Raw genomic sequence first — 27,849 nt, 5'->3', positions numbered from 1 at the left:
CCCCAGCCCCGCACTGCCAGCTCCCTCCCAGCCCAGCCGGCTACATCTGGCGGCTGCCCTCCTTTGTTTCCGCTGCTTCCAGACTTCTCCGGTGGTGGCTGGAGACTGCGCATCTGGGGCTTTAAACATACAAAGGGACTGCCAGGACCTGCGGCGCCGGTGGCGGCGGGGCTGGGGCGAGAGGGCTGGACCATGAGCCGCTGAGCCGGGCAAAGCCCAGGAGACCCACCCAGCGGACCCTCGGAGCGCAGCCCTGCGCCGCGGAATAGGCTCCAACCAGGCGGCGTCGCGGCTGCACGCACCGAGCCAGCGACCCCCGGGCGACGCGCGGGGCCCTGGAGCGCAATGATGGAGTCGCTAAAGGCCCAGGGTGCGCTCGCGGGTCCTCTGAGGACGCTCTGCCTCCTGGGCTGCCTGCTGGGCCACGCCGCCGCCCCACCGTCGCCCATCATCAAGTTCCCTGGCGATGTCGCCCCCAAAACGGACAAAGAGTTGGCAGTGGTGAGTTGCTGTGCTGGCCTCAAGGAACCAAGTTTAGACAAACTTTGGAGGCAAAGGATGGGGGTGTCTCTCCCCTTGCCGTCGGCAGTGGTCCCACACACAGCGTGGGGGAGGGGCTTCGGTAAACAGTCTGGGGGGGGGTCTTTGGCAGCTGTTGGAATGATCTCTTGCAAACGGTGAGGGATCTTTTGTAAGCAGAGAAGACCTTTAATAAACAATTTGGCAACCTTCAGGATACAGCAGAGGGGCGAGAAACAAGCCAGAGTGGAAGAGGGCTAACTACTGGCAAGGGATTCTTATGTAAATAGCGGGGACCACCTCCTCTAGTAAATGAGACGTTTGGCTAGGGGGTTCGGGCTTTGTAAACAACTTTTGGACATATCTGGGCAGTTGCTAAGGGCTCTCGTGAAGCATCTCGGTAGGCCTTTGGCAAACAACTAAAGGGTTGTTGTTTTGTTTGTTTTGTGTGTGTGTGTTTCTAATATAGGACTTTGGGAACGAATGGGGCGCTCTGGCACACAATTTGGGTAAACTTTTGCATAAAAATGGGAAGGAGCTTGGCCAAAGCAGAGTTTGGCAAACTTCTAGGAACCTTTGGCACACATCCGGAGAAGGGCCTTTAAACAGCTGGAGGGGACCATTTGAGAAGTGGTTGGGGCAGGAGGGCAGCAGAGAGCACATCTTCTTCGCCTGGCTTAATGGACAAGTTGGTCAAGGGTTAAGCCCCGGAAAGTTTCCTCGAACTTCTCCAAAGGATCGGAGGACAAACTTCTCCAAAGGGTCGGAGGAAAGGAGAGAGCTGGCCAGGCAGGAGGGAGGGGGAGGGGAGCAGGCGCAGGAGGGCCCGGCGCGTGGGGCTGGGGCGGAGGCGGACTGAGCTACCCTCTGCGGCCAGCGAGCCCTCCTTCCTGGTTCGGCTCCCAAACTGCGGTTCAGATGTTGTCTTGTGAGCGTGCGCGCGCCTGGCTGGAGGGGCACCCTGGCCTCCGTGTTGCATAAGTAGAGCCTAAGGAGAGAACCAAGCCAGGGACCCTTCAAGATGTCCTTTCCAGCCCAGGAGATACCTGTCCCTTGCTGCCTCAGCCCCCCTGCCCTCCAGCCTCCCCCTCAACCTGTCCGGGAGAAGACTCCCGTGCCCTCTGGTCACTCTAGGAACTCCTTCAGGAGGTGACACCTACCCTCTCCCAACTCCCACCCTTTCCGAGCCTCTAGGTCTCAACCCCGTCTGAACAGATGGGTTGGGAGACCTCCACACATGTTTAGAGGGCTACTTTTTTCAAGGGTCTGGAGCTGACTGGCACAATGATGTCGCCGTTGGGAGTGGAATTTGGGGACAATAACAAAGCTACTGGGGTTCCTACACCTTTTCCAGCCAATGGGTCACAGGATGAACCTCTAAATTGAGGTTCAGCCTAGGGGGCCACATGGGTTCTTGGCTTCACACAGGAAGGAATTCAAGATCGAGCCAACAGAATAAAATGAAACCAAATTTGTTAAGAAAGTAAAGGAATAGGGCCGGGCGCGGTGGCTCAAGCCTGTAATCCCAGCACTTTGGGAGGCCGAGGCGGGTGGATCACGAGGTCAAGAGATCGAGACCGTCCTGGTCAACATGGTGAAACCCCATCTCTACTAAAAATACAAAAAATTAGCTGGGCATGGTGGCACATGCCTGTAATCCCAGCTACTCAGGAGGCTGAGGCAGGAGAATTGCCTGAACCCGGGAGGCGGAGGTTGCGGTGAGCCGAGATCACGCCATTGCACTCCAGCCTGGGCAACAAGAGCGAAACTCTGTCTCAAAAAAAAAAAAAAAAAAAAGAAAGTAAAGGAATAAAAGGGTGGTTATTCCATAGGCAGAGCAGAGAATGGGCTGCTTGACTGAGTATACACATGGTTATTTCTTGATTAGATGCTAAACAAGGGGTGGATTATTTATAAGTTTTCCAGAAAAGGGTGAGGATTTTCTGGAACTGAGGGTTCTTCTTAGACCCTATAGGGTAACTTCTTGATGTTGCTATGGCATTTATAAACTGTCATGGCACTGATGGGAGCCTCTAATGTATTTAACATGCTAACACATCATAATTAGCATATAATGAGCACTGAGGACAACCAGAGGTCACTTTCATTGCCATCTTGGTTTGGGTGGGCTTCGTCCAGCCTCTTTATTGTGTCTTGTTTTATCATCGGGGTCTTTGTGACCTGTATGTTGCGAAATCAGTCATGCCAACCTCCTGTCTCATTTTGTGACTAAGAATGCCTGCTCTCCTGGGAATCCAGCACAGCGGGTCTCAGCCTCATCCTACCCAGCCCCTACTCAAGATGGGGGTACTCTGCTTTGAACACCTCTGACAAATGGAAGTCTATGTGTCAAGAGGTAATGCTGTGGGGGCTTAGGAAGCTAGCTCTGGACTTAGATCGCCTGGCTTCAAATCAGAGTACGTGAACCAACTAGCTGGCCTAGTGATGATCTTGGGCAAGTGATTTAACTTCTCAGTTTCTTCATCTGCAAACTGGGAAATTTCCTATCTCAGGGTTAAAGGAAAAGGAATCTTAGGTGCTTACCTAGCACGTGGTAAGTAATCAATAAGCATTAGCCATTATTCTTGTTATATTATTATTATTGTTGTTATATCCTCGATTTCCTTTTTCCTAACGACTTCCAACAAGGCTAGGACCATTGTCTTAAGATCTCCTGGCTGCTTTCATCATTCCAACACAGCCCTTATCACATACTTCATTTTGCTTTCATTTGGGATCTGTCAGCCTCCCTGCTAGGATTTGAACCTTAGAGACAGAACCATCTATCTTGTTCAGCAGTTTATCCTCAGCAGTAGCACCGGGCTTGGTACATGGTAGGTGTTAAAAGTATTTGTTGAGTAAGTAAATGAGTTGATTACTCCCGGAACCTCTGCAGGGATCTGCTGGGTTTTGGCCTCAGTTTGGGCAGGGCCAGTTGGATGGCACCTGAAAGACAGGACTCCTTTCTTTTTGCAAATGGCCGATTCAGGATTTGAACCCAGGTCTGTCTGCTGCCAGAGCCCATGCATGGAGTCCTTGAATCTCTTTATAAGAAAAAAGAAGGAAAAAAGGCCCAAAGTCACCAGCTGTGACGTAGATAAATGAGTTGATAGAGGTAAAGGAAGGATGCTGGAGTATTCAGTTTCTCATCACAGGCTCTGGAGTCAGATTGCTTTGTCCCAAATCCAGATCTACCATTGTGAACTGTGTGGTCTTAAGCAAGTTTCTTAACTTCTCTGTGCTTCAGTTTCCTCCTCTATATAATAAGGATAGTATGTCTACATTGTAGACTATGTGAGTTAGCATATTCTGACTTTAGCACCAGGCATATAGCCAGCACCCAGCACCAACAAATGGTAGCCATGCTCTCTACAGCTGTATGCCCTGTCACTCACTTAATGTGTGACGGTGCTGGTTTTGAGAATGTGGTACTCCATCCAGTGCTATGGGACCCCTGGCTTATATCCTGTCTGGACTATGGCACTGGGTAGGGGGGGCTGATTGCTACAGCCTGCTTTGGTCAATACTATGCCATCCTTTCAGCAATACCTGAACACCTTCTACGGCTGCCCCAAGGAGAGCTGCAACCTGTTCGTGCTGAAGGACACGCTGAAGAAGATGCAGAAGTTCTTTGGACTGCCCCAGACAGGCGATCTTGACCAGAACACCATCGAGACCATGCGGAAGCCGCGCTGCGGTAACCCAGATGTGGCCAACTACAACTTCTTCCCCAACAAGCCCAAGTGGGACAAGAACCAGATCACATACAGGTGCCGGAATAGGGCTTGGGGAGGCAGGGCCACTGGGCTGAGGGACACGAGTCTGCTTGAGCCATGCATTCTCTCCACTTGGGGAAGCCATGAGGTGTCTTTTGTGAGGGCTTGGCATCTTAGGGAGTTTCAATACATAGTTCTTAGAAAATGAAGGCAGACAGCCCTGAACTTAAGTTTCATACTTGCTAGCCAAGGAGGCACTGGGTTTCTTTTCAATGCTGTGAACGTTGGCTTTCCAGTCTACAAAATGGGGCTTAAAAATGCCCTTCCTCATAGGGTTGGTTGGGGAACTGAGCTAGACTGAACTAATATAAAGGGCTTCTACGATGTTTGACAGAGCAAGAGTGTAGTAATGCTAGTGATTGTTGCTGTTTTTGGATAAGGTCACTGGGATGGGCAGAAGGAACATGATCACTGGTTGCTAATTAGGAGTTTAGCAGCCCAAGTGGGTTATCATTGGTTGATAATTGGGCCAATAGCTGTGTTCTGTATGGCTGCTGCTGGGTTCCAATGGTGAGATCTTTGCCCTGTGCCCCATAAGGCACTACGTATGGCCCTCTCCCACCAGCCAGAGTGAGAGATGGGACTCCTGAGTCAGGGCCTGAAAATGTTGGCTGGTCTGGAACTCCCTGGGTCTTCAAGGCATTCTGGGAAAGTTGCTCTTGGCAGTGACCCCCGCTCAACCTGCTAACACATACATGCAGGCTCGTGCTCATATATACGTGCACATACTTGTGTACCATTCCCATGCATATGCATATACTTTTGTGTTTGCATACACACACACTCACACTTTTTCACATATCTGTGCACAGACACGTTTGTATACACACACACTTATGCACATGCATACACACTCACATGCATTTCTACCACCTCCAGGATCCTTGGCTACACACCTGATCTGGACCCAGAGACGGTGGATGATGCCTTCGCTCGTGCCTTCCAAGTCTGGAGCGATGTGACCCCGCTGCGGTTTTCACGAATCCATGATGGAGAGGCAGACATCATGATCAACTTTGGCCGCTGGGGTAGGCAAAAGAGAGGGTAGAAGAGTGGCCAGCAGGGATGAGTGTCGAGACAAAGGGGCAAGATGGACATTAGTGGGGCATGGGGATCCTGAGGGGAGCTTACATAGGAGAGTAGCTGGTGTAGACCCTGGGGGTGGTTTAGATAGGGAGAGCACAACATGGAGTGGGCCCTGGAGAGTCACGTGGACATGGGGGCAGATGCTGTGCTGTGGTGTAACCTGGAGGCCATGGAAACCTGAAGCAAGTGGTCTACTGCGATGTCCAATATGGTAGCCATTGTGTATAATATATATGGCTATTTAAACGTGAATTAGTTAAAAATTTAGAATCGGTTTCCTGGTCACTCTGGGCACATTTCAAGTGCTCAAAAGGCACGTGAGGTTAGTGGCTGTTGATTTTGGACAGCACAGGCAAAGAATATTCCTCTAATAACAGAAAGTTCTGTTGGATGCTGCTGGTAGATACCGAGGAACTCTAGAGACAGGAGAGTGATTTGAAAACAGTGGAGCAACGTAGACATGAGAGTGAGGGTCACAGAAACCAGGGTCAGGTGGCCATTGGAGTTTATGATGTGAGCATTGGCAGCAGCGCAGACAGAAAGGTAGGTGGTATAGACACTGAGTGGTAAGTGATGAAGGTAAGGAGCATGGGAAACAGTGTAGACAAGTGAGTGAGTGGTGCATGACAAGGCGGGCATGAGGATTCATGTTGTGGATATTGGTGATAGTGTGACATGAAGGCAAGAGTGTGGTTAAGAAGGCAGTATTGACAGGACGGTGGATGGCATAGACATTGGGGATGATGAGGGTAAAGGGCGAGGACACTAGTGTGGCAACGTATGTGGTAGATAAGTGTCACGGTGGTAGTGTAGACAATGAAGGTAAGGAGTATGGAGACTGAGAGTCATATGAACCTGGGAGAGCAGTGTAGACCATAGGATGGTAACAAGGTCAGCAAATCTCTACTGAGCCCCTGTGTTTCCAGTCCTGGATAACCCTGTTGGGATGAGGGAAGGGGCAGATGCTGGGTGGGCTGACAGGCCCCTCACGTAGATGGGGTGCGGAGGGGTCTAGCTGGCACAGCTAGAAGCTAAGACCCGGTGTGTGTTTCAGAACATGGCGATGGATACCCCTTTGATGGTAAGGACGGACTCCTGGCTCATGCTTTCTCCCCAAGCCCTGGTATTGGGGGAGACTCCCACTTTGATGACGATGAGCTGTGGACCTTGGGAGAAGGGCAAGGTGAGCTGTTCCCTAGCAGCAAGAGCTGTGGCTTCCCTGGCAACCCTGGACACCTCCACCCACTCCATCTGCTTAGACCTGAGAGGTGGGAGGGGAGGAAAGTCACACGCCTGGGTGCATCATAACCTTGCTCTCCAAAGAAGACCTGGAGAAGTCCAATCTCCCCCTTCCACGTTGCCCTTTAGTGGTCCGTGTGAAGTACGGGAACGCCGACGGGGAGTACTGCAAGTTCCCCTTCCTGTTCAATGGCAAGGAGTACAACAGCTGCACTGACATCGGCCGCAGCGACGGCTTCCTCTGGTGCTCCACCACCTACCACTTCGAGAAGGACGGCAAGTACGGCTTCTGTCCCCACGAAGGTGAGCATCCACTCTAGCCCTCGAGGCTTTCCACCCCAAGCCTCCAGCTTCCCCCGCTCCTCACCGTGCTCCGCCCTCCACATTCTCCAAGACTGGCTGCCACTGCCAGCCAACGAGCATCTCCCCACCGCCCTTCACTCAGTTTCCCCATCCTGATCTGAGCCATTGCCGTTTCTCTTCCACCAGTGCCATGGTGAACGCAACACTTTAATTAAATCAAGTCAGTAGTTTTTTTTTAAAGTTTCCCCATTAGTAATCATACTTATGAAGTCACAGATTTGATGTTCTAATTATTTATTTCTAACCTATATTGGAGTGAACTTAGAACTATTAAAAAACCCAGCGGTTCTCTCTAGAACCAATCTTTACACTTCAATCAAGATTCATAGTTCAAGGGCATGAGGAACGGCCTACTGGTAACTGGAAACCTAGCAGTGTGATTGGGAGGCAGGACTCAGATCAAGGCTGGACCCAATCTGGTTTGGGGACTTCAACCCCAGGAATTTCAGCTGTTGCTCCGGTCTTGGTCCTGATGCTGCCTCTGCTAATGTGTGCACGTGTGTGCGCATGTGTGTGCGTGTGTGTGCGTGCATGCATGCGTGTGTGCATGTGTGCATGCATGTGTGCATGCATGTGTGTGTGTGCGTCTGTGTGTGTGTGTGTGTGTGTGTGTGTGTGTGTGTGTGTATCTGGGCACAGGGGCTATGCCATCTGCCTCTCTTGGACACTGTCTTTTTCTGCCTCCAGTCTAGCTTGTGTCTGCATCTCTGTGTCTTAATAAAGATGTTAGGCTTGACTCAGTATTTGTGTGTGTGTGCTTGTCAGTGCCTAAGACACAAAATTTTCAGAGATTTTGAAGCTACATGGGGGAAACCTTTTAAAAAGGAGTGCAGATATTGACATATGCACTCAATCCTTTTAAAAAATATCCTTGACACACTTCGTAGTCATAAATCACAAAAAGACCGTGTGTATGTAACTTCATATTTTATGAAGTCATCATGTTTGATAATCCTGGAGATTGAAAGCCCAGAAAACCTGGGAAAAATAGGGACAAGTCAAAACTTTTTCTAAACACTATCTTCTTTGGCATCTCACAGCAACTCTTTAGTCTACCTAGACTAAGGACTGTCTTTTTGTCTGTAATTTTACGTCTGTGAATCTCCCTAACCCCATTGTAACTAAACACTAGGCACTATCTTGACAGAATGAAAGAAGCGAAGAGCTAGTTAATTGCCTTCCTGTTTAGGCTTTTATTACCGGAGCTAAGCTTTATATTAAGTAAGAGCTCAAGCCATTCACCATTAATAAGTCAGAATTTTGAAACAAAAATATTTTCTGTGCCTTGTGTTTCCCAGTAGGGATTACATGTGGCATTAACCTTTCCCTGTGTCACCCCTCTGATAGGAACAGAATCCTTTGATGATAGAAGTGGAAACAGCTGTATTTCATAAGTTTGGGAAGGGTTCTTCCCTGCGTTGGACATTAGCCATTTACTTTGTGCTTAGCCAGATGCAAGTACGCACAACACACACGTGTCTGGGTCTTGAGGCAGAGGTTCTTGTTACTCAGCCCCTGCTGACTGCTGAGTCAGTGTCTGATTCTCGCCCTCCTTGTCGGGTGGATTTGGGAGGAGATGGGGGCTTCCTGGGTGGTAGAAATCGGCTGATCAGAGGTCAGAAGCAGGGGGCTGGCATTGGTCTAAGTTAACACTTTGCCTTTCTAAACTCTGAGGCCACAAAGGTATCTGGACTCCGTCTTGCCTTTTCTCTAGGTGCCATTGTTTCTGGCATTGCAGGACACGGTCTTTTGGTAGAGAGGGGAGGAGTGAGGATACGGAGCCCCAAGTTCTGTGGTGGGAGGCCAGGGATTGGGCTCCATTCTGGCCATGGTGGGGTTAATGGGGGCTGGTGAGGTCATCTCTGGCGCCGTTGTACACAGATGGTCCTTGTTACGGACTTGTGGTTTTGCTGGTTGGCAATTCCAGAGACACACCATTTTTTAGCTTTGGGTGGATGAGGGGAGGAGGGGGAGAATCCAAGACAGACAGGCCAGGCTCTGAACCCCGCTCCCTCCTCCAGCTCTCCAGCCATGGCCCCTGTCTTAAGGATGTCAAAGTAAGAGCCCAGAGTGTTTAGTAAAAGGTATCTGAAGGCACCACCTCCTTCTCCCTCCCTCCTCCTCTTCTCTCTTTCTCTCCCTCCTACAGGGACTGCAACAAGGCCATCCCGGAAGGGGCCTGGGGTTGACAGGAGGTAAAGCTTTCTTTCTGTGCATGTGTGTGCACACACACACACATACATGCCTGAGAGTGACAGAGAGACTGAGCAAGAGAGATTGAGATTCGTGTGTTCTATAGTTTTTAGTTCCAACCTTCACTCACTTCTTTCATTTATGTGACCCTGAGCAGTTTGAGAACCAGCTTTGTCTTAGCCTTGATTTCTCCATCCATCAAATGGAGAGCGACTCTTGTGGTCCTGCCTGCCATGACTGACATATTCATGTCATATACCATTATTACATGAAATTTGCATGATATAGGCATGGACCAGGCAGAGTGGGCAGTGACGTTGGGGCTGAGGCAGGATTCTAGAAGCCCTTGTTGTGTACCAGGTGTCAAGCATTTTGTTTTTGGGTGGTCCATAAAGTCCCAGGGGAGGGATTGGATTAACCAGGGAAGCAGGGATTCTCTCTGGGAGCTCAGAGAAGCCAGCTCCTTACCAACTGTTAGAGATGTTGTCTTAATATTTTAACAATGCACCAACTTCACTGGTGTGAACCGGCAGGTGGGCAGCCAGCCAGCCCTATGCCGACGGAGGAATCTCTCATTCACATCCATCTCTCTCTCCCCCACCCCTAGCCCTGTTCACCATGGGCGGCAACGCTGAAGGACAGCCCTGCAAGTTCCCATTCCGTTTCCAGGGCACGTCGTATAACAGCTGCACCACTGAGGGCCGCACGGATGGCTACCGCTGGTGCGGCACTACTGAGGACTACGACCGTGACAAGAAGTATGGCTTCTGCCCTGAGACCGGTGGGTGCCACTGCCTCTCCCTCCATCAGGGCCCAGCACGGGCTGTCTGATGAAAAACCCACAAGACTCCCTGTGCCAACCTCCTTTCCCCAAGACAGGGGTGCTAAGGCATCTGTGTGAATGATCCACACCCAGGACATCCATGCAGCTAGTCAGGATATGTGACACCTGGTGTGGCCTGGGCACTGAAATTAGAATAGACAGTGGGCATCAACAGCTGAATGTCACCTAAATGTGACATTCATGCCCATTTAGTGACACCTAAATGTCAGGCCTCCTCAGGACCCTCTGACCGACCTGCATCCCTTTTCTCTCAGGCTCTCTGACAGATGCTTCTCTCTCCTCCTCTCTGAACTTGCAGTCTCTCTTCCTGTTGCTCCTGGTCTGTATCTCCTCCTTTTAGTCTGTTTTTTATTAAGAGATTCCCTGCTTTCCTCCCGATTCCCCTCCTTTCCTCCTTCACTCCCTCCGTCCATCCTTTCCTTCTTCCTTTCCTCCAACAGGTATTTACTGAGTTCCCGCTTTGTGCAGCAGACACAGAGGTTGGTCTCTGCGGAGCCCTGTCCAGAGGGCTCACCATTGAGGAGCATGTGCTGGTGCTATCAGCTTCATCCAATCCCCTTTGCCCCTAGCCCATCTGCCCGCTCCGTGGGAGGCTCATTAGAACTCTGAAACCTGGCTGCCTGGTTTGAATTGCAGCCCTGATACTTCCTAGCAGTGTTGGCTCAGGGAAATTTCGTCTCTCTGACCTCCAGTTTCCCATCCACGAAACTGCGGGTGCCATTCGGTCCCTCCCGCACAAGGCTGTTGCCAGGGGCAGGGTGAGATGATTCTAAAGATACAGAACCTGGGACAGAGTCTACCTTAAGTGTGGTTTGTTAAGGTCACTTTCATGCCACTGCTTCCTGGGTAACCTCAGACTCTTTGCTGCTCCTTGACCCATACCCCTAACCCCACAGCCATGTCCACTGTTGGTGGGAACTCAGAAGGTGCCCCCTGTGTCTTCCCCTTCACCTTCCTGGGCAATAAGTATGAGAGCTGCACCAGCGCCGGCCGCAGTGATGGAAAGATGTGGTGTGCGACCACAGCCAGCTACGATGACGACCGCAAGTGGGGCTTCTGCCCTGACCAAGGTACGAGGCTCTGGCCATTGGACAGAGACCCTGGACATTGCCCTTGCCCCTAAACCTGCGCCAAAAACCTCCCTGAGACCTCACCCACTTCAAGCATAGACACTGCCCCCCAGACACTCACCTGCCCTGATAGGGACACTAGGGTCCCTCCCAGACCCGCCCACCTGGGCTGAGCTAATGCCCATCTCTGGGTAAGCCAAGGTTCCTGCTTAGGTCCTGCCCACTCCGGGTGCAGGCACAGCCTCCAAGACCAGACCCTGGTAGACCAGATGCTGCTACCTGCCTCCTGGGGGGGTCACTGCTCTTCCCTTCGCCTTTGGTCACCCTCCAGGCAGGGTTGTGACTACCAAGAAATGTCTGAGTCCTGAGCACAAGTTACCAGAGAGACGATTCTTCTAAGAGACCTTCCCACTGCACAAAGAGGGGCCTTCAAGGAGCCGGTGGGCAGCAGAAGAAAGGAAAAAAGGAATAGCCTCATGCTTGATCTGACCCCACAGTCCATGCAGCCCTGGGGGAGCCCCCAGAGCCCTCTCTCCCCCATCAGTCAGCACCGTCTGTTACCAGGGTGTAAATGGTGGGTCCTCATCAGTCCTGGGTGCTGAGGATGCAGCTGGCTGGGACAGCTCTCTGCCCCCTAGGACTCACAAGCTCAGGGGAGAGAGTGACCAGGAGACAACTTGTGACCTTACTGTGTGCTCCGTGCAGTGAGTAGGGTGTTTAGGGCCCTGTGCCTATCCAGACTTCAGGGCACAGGGTTACAGGGCTTAAAGCTCCCTGATGGCTCACAATGGCCAGGTCAATGGGCAGGTCCAGGCCCAGTCAGAGTTAGGCCAGCCTGTCTTTATGTTACTTTTATTCTTTTTCATCATCATGAGATGAAACTTGGCCCATATCGGTGGACAGAGGCTGGCCAAAGGAGGTTTTCTTATCCCCTGCTAAATTCCTTCCTAGGACACATTCTGATTTTACCAACCTTCTACCTAAAGTTGGCATTCTCCAACTTGTTGAGTGGTTCAAGGATCCAGAGCTCAGTGGCTCACCCAGCGTGAATATTATTGTCTCCTAGGATTGCCGTGACAAAGTGCCACAAACTGATGGCTTGAAACAAACCCAATGGAAGTCTAAAATCAGGGTGTCAGTAGGGCCATGTTTCCTCGAAGGATGCGTCCCTCCAGTCTCTGCCCCTGTCATGACATGGCTTTCTTCCCCCTCTGCCTGTCTCTCCTCTTATAAGGTCATAAGCCATATTGGATTCAGGGCCCACTCTAGTCCAATCTGATCTCATTGTAACTTGCATCTTAATAACATGTGCAAAGACCCTATTTCCTAATAAGATTCCATTCACAGGTCCCTGGGGTTAAGACTTGGGCAAATCTTTTCTGGGGGGAACGCATTTAACCATAACAGGATGTGACACCCTGCTGTGCGACAGGTGTGACAGGTTTTGCTCACTGGCTGTGACTCAGCCTGGGCAAGCACGCTAAGTGGGAGTGGTTTTACTGCTTTTGCTTGGGCAGAAATGGTGGTAATATGGGGCCAGCTGTTCCCCACTCTCTTGCCTCTTCAGAGAGCCTTAGGAGCGGGATTGTTCCCTCATCTTTTATAGAGAGACACAAAAAGCCAGGAAGCAGGATTTCTGTGTCCTCAAAAGCCTGCCTCACTGGGTCAGGTCCTGACTTCTCTTTCATCTCTCTTCCTGCCTTTCAACCCTCTCCCCTCCCTGCAACCCTCAGGGTACAGCCTGTTCCTCGTGGCAGCCCACGAGTTTGGCCACGCCATGGGGCTGGAGCACTCCAAGGACCCTGGAGCCCTGATGGCGCCCATTTACACCTACACCAAGAACTTCCGCCTGTCCCAGGATGACATCAAGGGCATTCAGGAGCTCTATGGTAAACCTCAGAGGGGGCTGGGGGTGGTAATGTAGCCTGGGATGGAGGCCCAGGGGGTGGGACCAGCAAGATCTCATCTAGCCAGGACTGCTGGAGAGGAGGGCAGGAAGCAGGAGTATTGACCTGGTCCTGGAAAGTCAGAGCAGCTCTCCAAGGGGATACTCAGCTAACCCTTTTCTATCCGAACAATGCTAATATCAGTGTCCCTCTTGGCTCTCCATTTCTGGGTCTCTCCCGTTTTGTAGGTGAATAAGGTCACCTGGTGCAAGGTTACACAGGTTTGAGCAACCCAGTGGGGTTCAGAATCCAGAAGATTTGCCAAGTACAGGACAGAATTTTCCATCATGTGGAATGACCTTAACAATACGGGGGTGGAAGTTTCTGGTTTTCATAGTAAGCTTTGATTTTAGTATGTAATAGAAGCAGAACAACCAGTGCCTTAAGCCAATGATTTATTTATTGTTAGTGCTTACAATGAGGCTGGAGTTTAAAAAGTCAGTCCATTTTTAAAATAAACTAAATATTTCATGGTCCTGGTGATAACTGAGCCAGGCCAAAATAGTGAAAATGGTGCTTGAGTGACGATGTTTGGGAATCACTAGACTCAGGAAAGAGCCCAGGGTCTGCTGTGAGGAGTGCTGGGTTCAAGTGTGGTCTCTGCCCCTCACCGGCTGCAGGAGATTGTACGGTCTTTATACCTCTTTGGACTCAGTTTCCTCATCTCTGAAATGATCGTTTATCATGAAGAGTGCCACACTCTCAATGCTGGACAAATCAGTGGTTCCCTGACTACCCTGACTTGTGGGTGTAAGAATCTGAGCTTTGGGTCTGAAAGTTTGGGGAAGCCACTCAACTTTTCTGGGCCTCAGTTTACTCACTTGTGAAATGGTTCAATAATGATACCCCACTCGCAGATATAGAGAGGACTGATTTGGGTGATGTCAGTAAAAAGCATAGGTAAAGTTCAAAGGGCCCCGGGGCGTCCCAAGTCTAGACATCTTCTTGTTATCTTACGGAGCTTACACTAAGGCCAGAAGACTATTTCTTCTGACGCTTAGCAGGTTGGCTAGGCACCCCAGGGGGCTCAGCCTGGTGGGGAGAACCTTTGCAGCTGCGGAGAGTCTAAGGTCAGGTGCCCTCCCCAGGGGTCTCTCCTGACATTGACCTTGGCACTGGCCCCACCCCCACGCTGGGACCTGTCACTCCTGAGATCTGCACACAGGACATTGTCTTTGATGGCATCGCTCAGATCCGTGGTGAGATCTTCTTCTTCAAGGACCGGTGAGTGCAGGAGCTTGCTCCTTGTCCTCCTTGTCTCCTGTCCTCTGCTCCTATACCATTATTCTTTTCCATCCATCTTTGCTGAAGAACCCACCAAGTGCTTCCCAGAATGACCTGTATTTGGCGGTTTCTGCTGTGTGTCAAGCAACCTCCAGATTTCAGTGGATTTGCACCCAGGCATTTTGTTTGTTCTCTCATAGTCTGCGGGTCTACTAGGTGTCTTGGCTTCCAGGTACAAGTTGGGTTCAGGTATGCTCTGCCTGTTGTTCTTATGGGATTAGCCCCTACCCATGGCAGATGACAGGGTGCAAGAGGCCAAACTGAACTACACAAGCACATTTAAAGCATTCACACACGTCTTGTCTGAGAATATTCGACGGCCTGAAATAAATCACATGGCCAATCCCCACACCTAATCTAGAGGGTGATACTATAAAGTCACAGGGAAATGCACATGAATGCATAATTCTAAACTAGGAATGGAGGGAAGAATTGCGAACAATAATTCAGTCTACCACAGGCCTTCTTCTAGAATGGCATTGACCTCAAATGGCCAGATTGCTCTGTGTATGGGTGGTGAGTGACCACAGGGTAGAGAGAGGTGGCATTCTTCGTGCTGTAGATAAAGATCCCACTCAGTTGACTAAAGGCTAAGGTTTACCCTGATACCCTAGTTCCCTGGAGAATGGCAGGCAGTGTCTAGGACTCATTAAAGGGTCTATCTTTCTATTCTTCTATCATCCATCCATCCATCCATCCATCCATCCCCATATCTTTCCATCCATCATCCAGCCGGCCAGTCAGCTATTATCCATTATTTATGATCCAACCGTCCATTATTCATTATTCATCCATTCATTCATTCATAGAGTGTAGTAGTTGAGAAAATGGACTCTGAAGCCAGATTGTCTGGGTTAGAATTTTGTACCTGCTACTTACTGTTCATATAATCATAGGCAAGTTAATTAAGTATCTTCTTTGTGCCTTGGTTTCCTCATTTATAAAATGGGGCTAATATTCCAGCATATCTCATAGGGCTATTGTAAGGATTAGATGAACTTAATGCTGAGAACAAAGATAATGCCTGACACGGAGACACAGAGTATTCATATTAGTTATTATTATTGACACATAGTTATTTGGCATCTCCTGTGCCATGTACTTTACTAGGCTTTAGTAGCTGGAGGAGGAAGAATGTTATTGGGGCAGTTGGGTGGGGGACTGCTTCATATCTAGATCAGTGTTCTAAAAAACAGGCAAATGAGCTTCCTAAAACAGAGCCACCTAGAATGTGCTAGAGGGTGAGTATTAAAAGGTGGGTTTCTGCCCCAGCTTTAGACCCTCCTGACTGGAATCTCTGGGGATAAGACCCAGGAATAAGCATGTTAGCAAATTCCCCTGGTGATTCTGATGCACATTAAAGTTTGTGCATCACAAGTCCAGTTTGAGAAATAGGCATAGAGAACTGACATGGCGGGATGAAAGAAAAGTGATCACAGAGACATTAGGTGCTTTTGTGGGCACATCCCAGTCAAGGAAGGTTTCACGGATGCGGTAACATTTGAGCAGAGACTTTAACGGAGAAGCAAGAGTCTGATGGGGGGTGACAAGTTAAGAGGATCTTTGAGATAGAGGGACCTGCAGAGCCAAACCATAGACATGTGAAGTTTCTGGGTTAGCCTGGGAGTGGCTGATGAGGCTAGAAGATGTTCCACAAACTTTCGGGAAGGGTTTCCTCTGCTCTACGCACTAGGCCAGATTCTGGGATGCGGATGCCCTGCCCTTCACAGAGTCTGCTGGCCAGTGGGGAGATGGCAAGAATGCGATAAGAGACGAGACTTAGAATGCAGAGAAATCAGGTCCCATCAGGCTTCGAATCCCCAAACCAGGGTACATCACAGCAGATGTCAGTGCTGCTCTGCAGTCTTCACTGTAAGGATCTGGCATCGTCCTTCACCTGGAGCTCCTCCCGCTAAGAAAGCCCTGACCACAAGCGCAGATCTCAGATGTGTGGAGCCTAGGAAAGGATGCAGAGTCTAGACCCAGGCTGGAGCCACCCCTGGCCTGCTACATCACGGTTTCTTTCAAAAGGAACTTGATGAGTGTTTAATGGGCTTATTTGATTAACCAGTAAATATTAAGCATCAACTACAAGCAAAAATTGTTGCTAGGCACTGGTGAGGGTGGGGGTCATGAAGGACAGTATTGCAGGATGATTAAACTCAGATTTTGGAGTCAGATCTGGACTTGAACCTTAGTAATACCTCATTTACTTAGTTGTTGATGTAGTAATAACTAAGTAATTTGAATCTCAACCTCCCTGAGCTTCATTTGCCAAACAAAAATTGTGACACCTTTCCATGTTGGGATGTTTTGTCTGCAAATAACGAAGATAATCCTTCTGCAAACTCAATCCAGCCTAAACAATAGAGAGAAATTGCTTTCATATGGTACAAAGTCCAGGGGTCGGGCTGCCTGCAGGGGCAGAGAGAGGGTCTTGATATCTTTGTCCACTGCCAGCCTCTGCCCCGACTTCATCCTAAGGCTGGTTCCTCCTCATGGTCACAAGAAGGCTCCTAGTGGCAACTGGAGCTTTAATCCCTGCCCTCTCCCAGCAAGTGAGAGAGAAAGTGGTGACACCCACAGATACACACACAGAGACCCCTAGATGTGAAATACAAGTCAATGTGTTCCGTCTTACACCACTGTAAGTCATATTGCAATTGCTGAATCAGTAACAATGCCAGGGAATGCTGAACTCTGATTGCCTTAGACCAGTAGTTCTTAAACTTTGGCATGCATTAAAATCATCTAGAAGCCTTGTTAAAACACAGATTTGGGGCCCCAAGCCCAGAGATTTTTATATGTAGATCTCTGGAAGGACCCAATCATTTGCATTTCTAATGAGTTCTCAGGTGACCCTGGTCGGGAGACTGCGTGGCTTGGACCAATCAATATCTAGTACTAGAATAGGGGTTGGGGACACAGGGTCCGGGAAGAGTGAAAGCTGGATCATAAATGTGGGAGTTTTATGAGGACGGATGGTGGGGAAATAGATAATTAATGCTAGGTAGACCATCCAGAGCTCCTGCTATCTTTCAAGATTGTGAGGATTAAATTACAAGGCACATAAAACGCATAGCACTTAGTAGGACCTCAATAAACGACAACTCTTACTCTTGACAAAGTACACACATTCATTTCATTTTAATTCAGGAAATACTTGAGCGTCATCAGCTCCTGCCCCAATTGACTTCTAATCAAATAGGAGAGAGAAGACAAACAGAGACTATACTGTTCCAGGCACTCAGTTGATGAGTTTGAGAGGCTTAAAGGAGGGAAAACACAGTAGGGACAGAGGTAGTCAGGGAAGGCTTCCTGGAGGAGGTAGAGGAAGAGAACAAGGTGAGTGGATGTTTCTCAGCTCCAGCAGATGGCAGACAGAAGCTCTGCCTGTTCTCCAGTCCTTCTCCAACCTTCCTTTAATCTTGCCTCCCACTCCCATCATGGAATCCTCTCTGGAATGTTTCTGGGTGGGTTTCGGGGTGTGTGTGTGGTTCGAGCCGCAGGGTGACTAAAGATGTGGTTTCCTGTGTCCCCCTGCCCTCCCCCCAGGTTCATTTGGCGGACCGTGACACCACGTGACAAGCCCACAGGGCCCCTGCTGGTGGCCACATTCTGGCCTGACCTCCCGGAAAAGATTGATGCAGTATACGAGGCCCCACAGGAAGAGAAGACTGTGTTCTTTGCAGGTGTGTGGGAAGCATCCTTCCTTGGCCCTCAGCTCCACAGGGCTCTGTGCCAGGGCTCCTGCACGATCCAGGCTCACTCCCCCTCCCAAACCATAGTTCCTATGCACCCGTGGGCGCTCCCTCTCCTTTATGGATTCATTCTTTCAACATCATTTCCCAAAGCGTGCAACTCATCTGGGAGATTGGTTCCAACACCTGACATCAGATAGCATTAACCCACAGAGTACAATTTTCGTTTTCCCTTAATTCTTTTCAATCCTTTTCATTTTTTTTCTAGAAGGAAAAAAGTCTCAGTTTAGTGCTGGTGTATTCCTAATACCTTTGTAGTGCTACAGCCTTTGGCAGGTAGCAGTTTTAGTTAGAACTTTTTTTTTTAAAGATTTGTTTTTATTGTTACTTTTAAACATAAATTTATTTTAACAGAGGTAGTTAGTTATAATAGGGTGGAGTTCCAAATCAGGATGGAAACGGATTACTCAGTCACTGATATTTCGACAGTCAAAAAACATTTTTTAATAAACTTATTTTTAAAGATTTCAAAATGAATTCACTGAAAGCGGAATGTTAAGTAAATAATAGTACAAGGAGTCCCTAGAAGAGGCAGAAATCATCAAGGTGAGGTCCGTATGGCTGAGGTTTGGGAAGCCCTGCTCTTTTAATGTTTATTGGAGCATTTCCATGCACTGGGCTTTGCCAGACCCTGGGGATACAGTCTCTGCCCTCACGTTGCTCACAAACTGCTCAGGGAGACAGACGGCTGGACTGCCATGAGAAGGTAAAGAAAGACTTAGGAGGTCCCTGCCCTGGTCTGAGGTGGGATCCTAGAGAAGATAAAGGCTCAGCCAAGACTGCAGGTGATTATTGTCCCCACCACCTGGCTCCCATCTCCTTCACCACACTGTCATCATGGGTCCTGGCCAGGACAACTGCTGGCTCCTAGGGCATCTTTTTGCAAATTAGCAAAAGGTACCCCTTTATGGCAGGCACAGCCCTTAGAGTGCAAGACTTGGTGAGCAGAGTGTGAGCTGGATTTATTCCCCAACTCACGTCCTTGGCCAGGCACCTCCTGTAACTGACTTCCAAAGCCCTCTGTGTGAGCCCTGACTCTGGGCAGTGTACCCAGGAGTGAGCGGGAAGCTGTACTCTGTTGGGAGTGGCCACAGTGGGGCCCGCTGACAGGCAGATGATGGGAGGACAGGCTGGCCTAGGGCATGTCAGCACCAGCCAACACACCCTTTGCTTCCACCCCAGGGAATGAATACTGGATCTACTCAGCTAGCACCCTGGAGCGAGGATATCCCAAGCCGCTCACCAGCTTGGGACTGCCCCCCGATGTCCAGCGAGTGGATGCTGCCTTTAACTGGAGCAAGAACAAGAAGACATACATCTTTGCTGGAGACAAATTCTGGAGGTAAGGGAGGGTCGTGGGTAGGACAGCAGCATAGCGGCTACGGGTGACAGAGAAACCGCTCGAGTTCAGAGGTCAGTGGGCCCTGGATGCCCTCTCTCTGGTCTCTCACCTCTTTGGTCTCTAGCCCCTCTGAGATGTTGCCAAAGGTGAACCATTCTTGTACGTGTTGCTGATGTAATTCTTGTTGGAATTTCTTGTTGGAATATCCTTTACCTTTGCAGAATTCTTTTTTTTTTTTTTTTAAAACAGAGTCTTACTCTGTCGCCAGGCTGGAGTACAATGGCTCAATCTTGGCTTACTGCAACCTCTGCCTTCCAGGTTCAAGAGATTCTTCTGCCTCGGCCTCCTGAGTAGCTGGAACTACAAGTGTGTGCCACCACATCTGGCTAGTTTTTTGTATTTTAGCAGAGACTAGGTTTTACCATGTTGGCCAGGATGGTCTCGATCTCCTGACCTTCTGATCCACCCGCCTTGGCCTTCTAAAGTGCTGGGATTACAGGTGTGAGCCACCGTGCCAGGTCCCTTTGCAGAATTCTTTCGACTGGCCCGTGTCTGGTCTGGAGCCCCACATTTTGAAGTGACTCACTGAAGAAAGGGATAATAAAAAAAAAAAAGATAGTAACAGCTCCTACTGACACTATGTGCCAGAGACTGTCCCAAGGGCTCTATGAGGTGGCAATTATTATTTCTGCCATTTTACAGATGAGGAAACTTGGGTTCAAGAACGTTAGGCAACTGTGGCTGGGTACAGTGGCTCACACCTGTAATCCCAGCACTTGGGGAGGCTGAGATGGGTGGAACACTTGAGGTCAGAAGTTCCAGACCAGCCTGGCCAACATGGCGAAACCCAGTCTCTACTAAAAGTACAAAAAATTAGCTGGGCGTGGTGGTACATGCCTGAAATCCCAGCTACTTGGGAGGCTGAGGCAGGGGAATCCCATGAATCCGTAAGACAAAGGTTGCAGTGAACCGAGATCATGCCACTGCACTCCAGCCTGCAGCCTGGGCAAGAGACTGAGACTCTGTCTCAAAAAAAAAAAAGCAAAGAAAGGTGCAGTAACCAGCTTAGAGTCACGTAGCCAAGTAGGGACAGGCTGGGATTTGAACCCTGGCATTCTGTCTCCTGGGAAAACATGTTAGTCTTCACTTCTATTCTATACCTGGGAAGTGGGGTTTGAAGAGATGGGGATCATGATGGCAGAGGGCAAAATATGAAGAAGGTTTGGAGATAGGGGTACACCACCCATCCATAGAAGCCAGCATCCAAATCAGACCCCTTGGAAGGAGCAGGCACCCTGTGGCATAGCCCACAGCCGGCTCAGTGGCTGTGGGTAGAGGTTGGCAGGGGATCAGTTTGGAAGCAGGCGGTTCTGTGCTCCAGGTTATCTACAGGGAAGGGTCCAGTTCTGAGAGGCCATGGTTATGGCCAGCGAACCCAGTATCCGGGAGTGGCTGGTGAGAGGTAGCCCAAACCTCAGGAGATTGACTGCAGTTCTTCACACTTTCCAGAAAGGAAACAAAGGTCAAAAGAAATTAATTAACTTGTCCAAGCTATTGAGATATGTGTGTTTGCACAAAACCAGGATTATAGCTACTTCTCCCCGCTTCACTATACCTGCCGGGCCATCTGATTAGTGTGGAAAGAGAGATTGGGGCACAAAGACTTGCGAGGTGTCTTTCCATCCCCTCCCTTCTGGTATCCCCACATTCCTTCTATGCCTGCCACTGCTTCTGGCCCTTATCCAAGAACTTTAGAGGGCACTCGCTGAGGCCTTTGTCTGCCATCCCCAAAGCAATCCCACTTAGTTCCCAAGGCCTCGGTCTTTTCCCCCCTTCCCTCCTCCCCACTACCCTGCCCCCCAGCTGCCCTGCATTCAGAAGCTCTTTATAACCTAGGCGTGCCCATGTCAGGGTGGAATTCCAGACATATTGCTAAGACACTTAGCAACCTAAGCTGATTGATATCTCAAGACTCAAGAAAGAAAACAGTCAGGCAGGAAACTGCAGAGCGGGCTTTCCACTCACAGGCTCCAGACACACACACACACGCACGCACACACACACACACACACACAGACACACACACACACACACACACACTTACTGCGAATGGCATCTCAGCGTTGTAGGAGCCCTGAATCTCCAAGTCTTAGAATCGTGGCCGGTGAGAGGCACAGAACCACAGAAATGTGAATCTTAGAATCCTAAAGCCCTGATGTTTTCGAATTATGGTGTGGAAGGACTTTTTAAATCACTTTCCCATGCACTGTATCTATGTAAACATGCAAAAACAGGCCTGTTTCTAGCATATAGGAACATAATTGTATGTGCACATGTGCACACACACACATCACACACACACACACACACACACACACACACACACACACACACAGGTTGTGGCAGTGCCTTGCTGGGTTTCCAGGCAGAGTTATTTGCCTCCCAGTCCTTTTCCACACAAGTCAACCTCCCAAAGCCAGAGGCAGGACAGACAGCCTGCTCTACAGAGGAACCACCCTGAGACTTCCTGAAACGGGACGGAGCTGGAGGGCCTATTGGAAGCTTTGGGCTGCCTTCCAAAGGAGGCGGACCTCTCTCCCAAGAGAAGTGGTAAATGAGCTTGTGACACTGGCCTCTGCCCTAGAGTCTGCAGAGGCCTCAGAGACATCTTTGCTGGAGAAGGAAAGAGAGCCCAGAGTGACAGAGACCGCGCGGCTGTCTTTAGCATGCCAAGAAGAGCTCAGCACCTGCTCGTCGAAGCTTCCACTGAGCCACAAATGCATGTTCAACGTCTGCTGTGTGCCAGACACTGAGCTAGGTGCTGGAGAGACAGGGTCAAGAGATCATCACGCCCTGCCCTCACGTAGTTTACAGTAGAATGAGGAAAAATTACATAAATATGTTTGAATCAGATAATGAAGGCCCTCAGTATGGGACCTCTACCAGAGCCCAGCCTGAAGCTATACGTGTCATGTATTTCTCAGTTAAGGGAGATACTGTTATTAGCTCCTTTTCCCAAGTGTGAAAACTGAGGCTGAAGTGGCTCAAGGAAAAGCTGGAACCCAAATATCTGTTCTTTTTTTTTTTTTTTTTTGAGACTCAGTTTCGCTCTTGTTACCCAGGCTGGAGTGCAATGGCGCGATCTTGGCTCACCACAACCTCCGCCTCCTGGGTTCAGGCAATTCTCCTGCCTCAGCCTCCTGAGTAGCTGGGATTACAGACACGCGCCACCATGCCCAGCTAATTTTTTGTATTTTTAGTAGAGACGGGATTTCACCATGTTGACCAGGATGGTCTCGATCTCTTGACCTCGTGATCCACCCGCCTCGGCCTCCCAAAGTGCTGGGATTACAAGCTTGAGCCACCGTGCCCGGCCCAAATATCTGTTCTTAATACCTGCTCCACATGGCAACTTCTACAGCTGCAGAGACGTACCAGAGGGTTACAGAGAAATCTTATATAATCAGTGTACATCAGTGAGTGGAATCCACCATCCAAAGAGCTGATGGGGACAGAGAGGAAAGTGAAGAGATACGGTCCCCTTCAGAGAGAACATCTTCTGATACCACAGTGCTTGTATTCTTTCTGGATGAAAAGAACTTGGAAGCAAAATAATTATCTGAGCCTTAGTTTTCTCACCTGGAAAATGGGCTTGACTTCTGCCATCCCCACCTTCTGTGGGTAGAATGAGAAAGAAATGAGGGCCAGTTCAAGCATGGGACACATATCTCCAAACCATCCTAACGCTAGGGAATGTCATTTGAGGGCTCAGTGGAGGTGGCTCGGATGGGAGTGTTGGGATTTTGAGCTAGGCAACTTGGTTTTGGTGACCCAGGACACGAGGAAGCATGCTGGGTTTTGTAAGAATGAATCTTAGGCTGCAGCTGGGATTAAGGAAGGCTTTTTTGGCAGTTCTTGGGGGTGATGGCTGAGGGAGAAGGCCACCCTAGAAGGCAGCTGCCGTTGGAGTCCAGGGTGCTGTTGGGGTCCAGGGTAAAGGCGGTCAGGGCTAGCTGCAGAGAGGAAGAGAGCTGGCTAGGAGGTGCTGTGGAGCAAAGGCTGGCTGCTACCAGGATGGGATTCAAACACATCCATCTAGAAACAGCTCCGCTTAGGCAAGACTTGATCTTGTTTACTGGGGTATCCATAGCTCCCAAAGTGGGAGCTCAGTAAATATTTACCGAATAATGAAGTGGAGAAGCAAAGGAATCAGCATGACAGTAGCATTTAAAAAGTTCTCCAAACATCTTAAAAAACAGAAGGGTTGCTAGCCAGGGAGAAGAACATACCAACCGATGCCGCCGTATTTACCTGAATTAAAGGCGGGGCCCAGGATTGCTGCGGCCGGAACTGAGGTGGCATGTGATCCACCCTGTGAGTAACAGGTCTTGGACTCACACATAGCACCTTGCATTGCAACCTCACTGCCCCAGCCGTGACTATCTTCCAGGGCAGAGATTGTCATCTTCCCTTGACAGATGTAGGAGCAGCAATTTTTCTAAGCCACAGAGTGAAAAAATGGTGGGGTGGGGTCCCATCCCTGGGCTTCTAGTTTAGTGCTTCTCAGATTACAGCAAGGATTTGTTTGTAAGGGAGCTAACATTTCTTAAATACCTACTAAATATTTATGAGATATGGGGATAAAGGCTCTGCATGTGCTATTTTATTTAATGTATACATTAAATTAAATATGCTAAATTAGACACAACCCCATTTTGCAGCTGGTAAAACTGAGGCTGTATAGAAAGAGGTTAACACATTGTTTGGCATGTAGTAAGTGCCGTATAAATGTCAGAGATTATTTTTATGGGATCCAAAGTCATATATAATTAAAAGTAGGAGATTTGGGGCTCAGACTCAGGTCTGATTCCATGCCTTTCCACTGCAGCTGGCTGCTTTCCTGAAGGGCTAGGTCCAGTTTCCCCGGCCTATCCATGTGCGCCCATCCAGGCTGGGAGAGAAGTGGCCTTAACAGAGGCCCTGCTGGTTCACTGTGTCTGTTTCTTTACAGATACAATGAAGTGAAGAAGAAAATGGATCCTGGCTTCCCCAAGCTCATCGCGGATGCCTGGAATGCCATTCCCGATAACCTAGATGCCGTTGTGGACCTGCAGGGTAGCGGTGAGCCACCCAGGACTGTCTCCGCTTTCTAGGACTCCCCGCCCCTAGCCAGGGCCCAGCTCCTTGTAAACACACACTTCTTCATTGCGCAGGGCAGGCAGGCAGGCGGCGCCATGGAAAACAAATCAACTCCTTCATTCCAGTGCTGGGAAGGCATCCAGATCCCTAACCTCTGCTCCTTGGCCTGGCTCCAGGCAGTAAGACCCAGAAAGGCTTCTCACAGCTGCAGGGCCTGGAGCCAGGGCAGGGAGGGCGTAAGGCCTGGGCTGATGGAGGGGGAAGGAACATGGGCTGCATGCCATGGATTCATTCTGGGGTTTGATCCAGGCCCTTTTGGGTTTCGCAGGAGGCCTGTGACCACCTCCCATTAGCAGAAGGATGGCTCCATTTGAAACAAGGCAAACTTTGTCATGCTCTGTTGCTCATGTGGCAAAGATCTCCCACTCAACCAGTTTGCCCCTGGCCCTTTGCTGATTAAAACACAACCAGTAGCAGTGAGGGATAGAATTTGGAGTTCAAAAATTATACTCTTGAGGAAGCATCTGTGAGCTCTCTAGGGTCCTGGAAATGGGTCCAGTTTGGTTTTTTAGAGGCGATTGTAACTAAATTCCACAGAATTTGTTTTTGAGCACCTACTGTATGCTAAACACAGGGCCCTGACCTCCAGTAGCTGAAGGTCTTACATGTCCAAGAAAAAGCAGTGTACAATCAGATGCTAGATTCGAGATTATCTTCAAGAATAAACATCTATTGAGTACCTACTGTGTACTAGCATTTTAATAGTAAAAGAGATTATGTATGTCAAGAGTCACAAATTTCAACAGCTCCATGGGCCAGGTAGGTAGTACAAATGGATAAAGCAGGCAGGGCACACAGTGGGCAATGGTAGCGTCCACGTTGAATCGGAGAACACATGCCTCATTTACAGGAGACAGTTGCTTCTCACCTTCCGATAATTATTGGTGGACAAGATGAGGGGCCTAGGCTGGGTGCTGTGGTTCACACCTGTAATCTCAGCACTCTGGGAGGCCAAGGCAGGAGGATTGCTTGAGCCCACTAGTGTGAGACCAGCATGGGCAACATAGTAAGACTCTATCTCTACAAAAACATTTTTAAAAACGTTAGCTACACATGACGACACACACCTGTAGTCCAAGCCACTGGGGAGGCCAAGCAGAAAGGACTGCTTGAGCCCAGGAGTTTGAGGCTGCAGCAAGCCATGTTCATGCCACTACATTTCAGCCTAGACGACAGAGTAATACTCAGTCTCAAAAAAAAAAAAAAAAAAAAAAAAAAAGAATGGGGGGCCTGGTGTTGTTAGATATTCTATATTAGATATTCAGATTTAAAGACAAAACAAACAAAACTGGTGAGAGCCAAATAAAACCCATCTGTGGGCCCGATAGGACTGGACGTATCCTGTTTTGCCACCTCTGGCATATGGAAAGTGCTTAGTTTGACGCTCGTGTTAAGTGGGGTTATTGTTTTTAATAATAGCTTATGTTACCTGATTTAATCCTCACTGCAAGCACTAGGAGGTTGGTATCTTTATTCTCATCTTAGAGATGAGCAAACAGGGAATGAGAGCTTATTTCACAGCCATTTCCCTTCTTCTAATCCCAGTGGGTTTTAGTCGTGTTTTGTTTTTGTTTTTTGTTTTCTTTTCTTCAATCAGCTCAGGTTGAAACAATTGAATTTTTATTTTTAGAGACAAGGTCTTGCTCTGTCGCCAAGCTAGAGGCACAATCATAGCTCACTGCAGCCTCCAATTCTTGGGCTTAAATGACCCTCCCATCTCAGCCTCCCAAGTAGCTTGGACTACAGGAATGCACCACTATACCCAGCTAATTTAAAAAAAAATTTTTTTTTTTGGTAGAGACAGGGATCTCTCTATGCCACCCAGGCTGGTCTTGAACTCCTGGGCTCAAGCAATCCCCCTGCCTCAGCCTTTCAAAGCTCTCTTCTGGTTTAAAAGCTTCTTCCCTATGCCAGGCAGAAATTCAAGCTCCCGGGAACCTTCTTTGTGCCAGAATGTCAGGATAAGGTGGTCACAGTCCCTTCTCTCTCTCTCTGTCCCAGGTCACAGCTACTTCTTCAAAGGTGCCTATTACCTGAAGCTGGAGAACCAAAGTCTGAAGAGCGTGAAGTTTGGAAGCATCAAATCCGACTGGCTAGGCTGCTGAGCTGGCCCCGGCTCCCACAGGCCCTTCCTCTCCACTGCTTTCCATACACCGGGCCTGGAGCACTAGAGAAGTACCCGGAGGGGCCTGGCAGCTGTGCCTTCCGCTCTACAGCTAATCAGCATTCTCACTCCTACCTGGTAATTTAAGATTCCAGAGAGTGGCTCCTCCCTGTGCCCAAGGATAGGTGCTGATTGTCCCCCTTCCAGGCACCCCTTCCCCTTCCACTCCCACCAACCCTCAGAGCCACCCCTGAGAAGATACTTTGATATTTTCAATGCAGCCCTGCTTTGGGCTGCCCTGGTGCTGCCACACTTCAGACTCTCCTCCCTCCACAACCTTCTGTGGCTCACAGCACCCTCGGAGCCAAGAGAGACTGTCTCAAGGGGGCACTGGTGGCCCGCCAGCCTGGAATAGGGCAGTGGGATGGGGGCATGGCCAGGTGGCCACTCCAGACCCCTGGCCTTTCACTGCTGGCTGCCTTAGAACCTTTCTGACATTAGCAGTTTGCTTTCTCTGCACTTTGTTTTCTTTCAGTCTTGTTTTTTTTTTCTTTTTTTCTTTTGTTTCCCCACTTAGAAATTGCATTTCCTGACAGAAGGACTCAGGTTGTCTGATGTCACTGCACGGTACATCTCAGCCCACATAGTGATGGTTCCCCTGTTCACTCTATTTAGCATGTCCCTACCCAGTCTCTTCCTCCACTGGCTGGAGGAAAACCAAGTGGTGGCTTCCCGTTTGGCCCTCCCCACCCCTCCCTTCAACCGTTCCCCATGGGAAATGTCAACAAGTATGAATAAAGACACCAATTGAGTGGCTGTGTTTGCCATCTGTTTTAGCGGCGCCTAGACAAAGGCCACAGACCCAGCCAGAAGCGGAAGCTTAAGAAGTCCAAATCTCTGGTCCCCGTGGGGAACAGGTGATGATGTCTGCTGGAAAGGTCAGCGCTTCCAAAGTAAACAGCAAGAGAATCTCAGGGAGAATAAGCCCTAGTCCCTCTCTCTGTCCTATTGAAAGAGCCCCGAAGAAACAGCAATTCTGTTGCTTTATTGTGGGGTCTGTTCAAGGTTTGCTTCCTCTACAAGTCTCAGTTTCTTCACTAGCAATCATTTCCGTTCTAATGCT

The 27,849-nt window shown here is 49.4% G+C and overlaps 1 protein-coding gene across 1 annotated transcript; it reads left to right on the top strand.

Annotated features, from left to right (window-relative positions):
- Positions 1-27,542, top strand: MMP2 (matrix metallopeptidase 2). The gene is made up of 13 exons (XM_003937277.4): positions 1-501; positions 4,063-4,289; positions 5,175-5,323; positions 6,436-6,564; positions 6,750-6,923; positions 9,784-9,957; positions 10,917-11,090; positions 12,824-12,979; positions 14,125-14,260; positions 17,876-18,012; positions 19,264-19,423; positions 24,435-24,544; positions 26,624-27,542. Exons 1-13 carry the CDS (start codon positions 346-348, stop codon positions 26,725-26,727), a joined length of 1,986 nt encoding a protein of 661 aa, XP_003937326.1. The 5' UTR covers positions 1-345; the 3' UTR covers positions 26,728-27,542.
- The last annotated feature ends 307 nt before the right edge of the window (positions 27,543-27,849 follow it).

This window comes from Saimiri boliviensis, chromosome 1 (genome assembly GCF_048565385.1).
Source record: "Saimiri boliviensis isolate mSaiBol1 chromosome 1, mSaiBol1.pri, whole genome shotgun sequence".
Taxonomy (NCBI): Eukaryota; Metazoa; Chordata; class Mammalia; order Primates; family Cebidae; genus Saimiri; species Saimiri boliviensis.
The sequence above is the reverse complement of the archived record's forward strand: the minus strand, read 5'-3'. Positions and strand labels throughout refer to the sequence as shown.

Excerpts from the sequence above, each read along its gene's own strand:
- MMP2 (XM_003937277.4), top strand. The coding sequence starts at position 346 with ATGATGGAGTCGCTAAAGGCCCAGGGTGCGCTCGCGGGTCCTCTGAGG. Across the intron at positions 4,290-5,174 it reads AAGAACCAGATCACATACAG|GATCCTTGGCTACACACCTG; the intron begins GTGCCGGAATAG and ends TACCACCTCCAG. Across the intron at positions 9,958-10,916 it reads TGGCTTCTGCCCTGAGACCG|CCATGTCCACTGTTGGTGGG; the intron begins GTGGGTGCCACT and ends CTAACCCCACAG.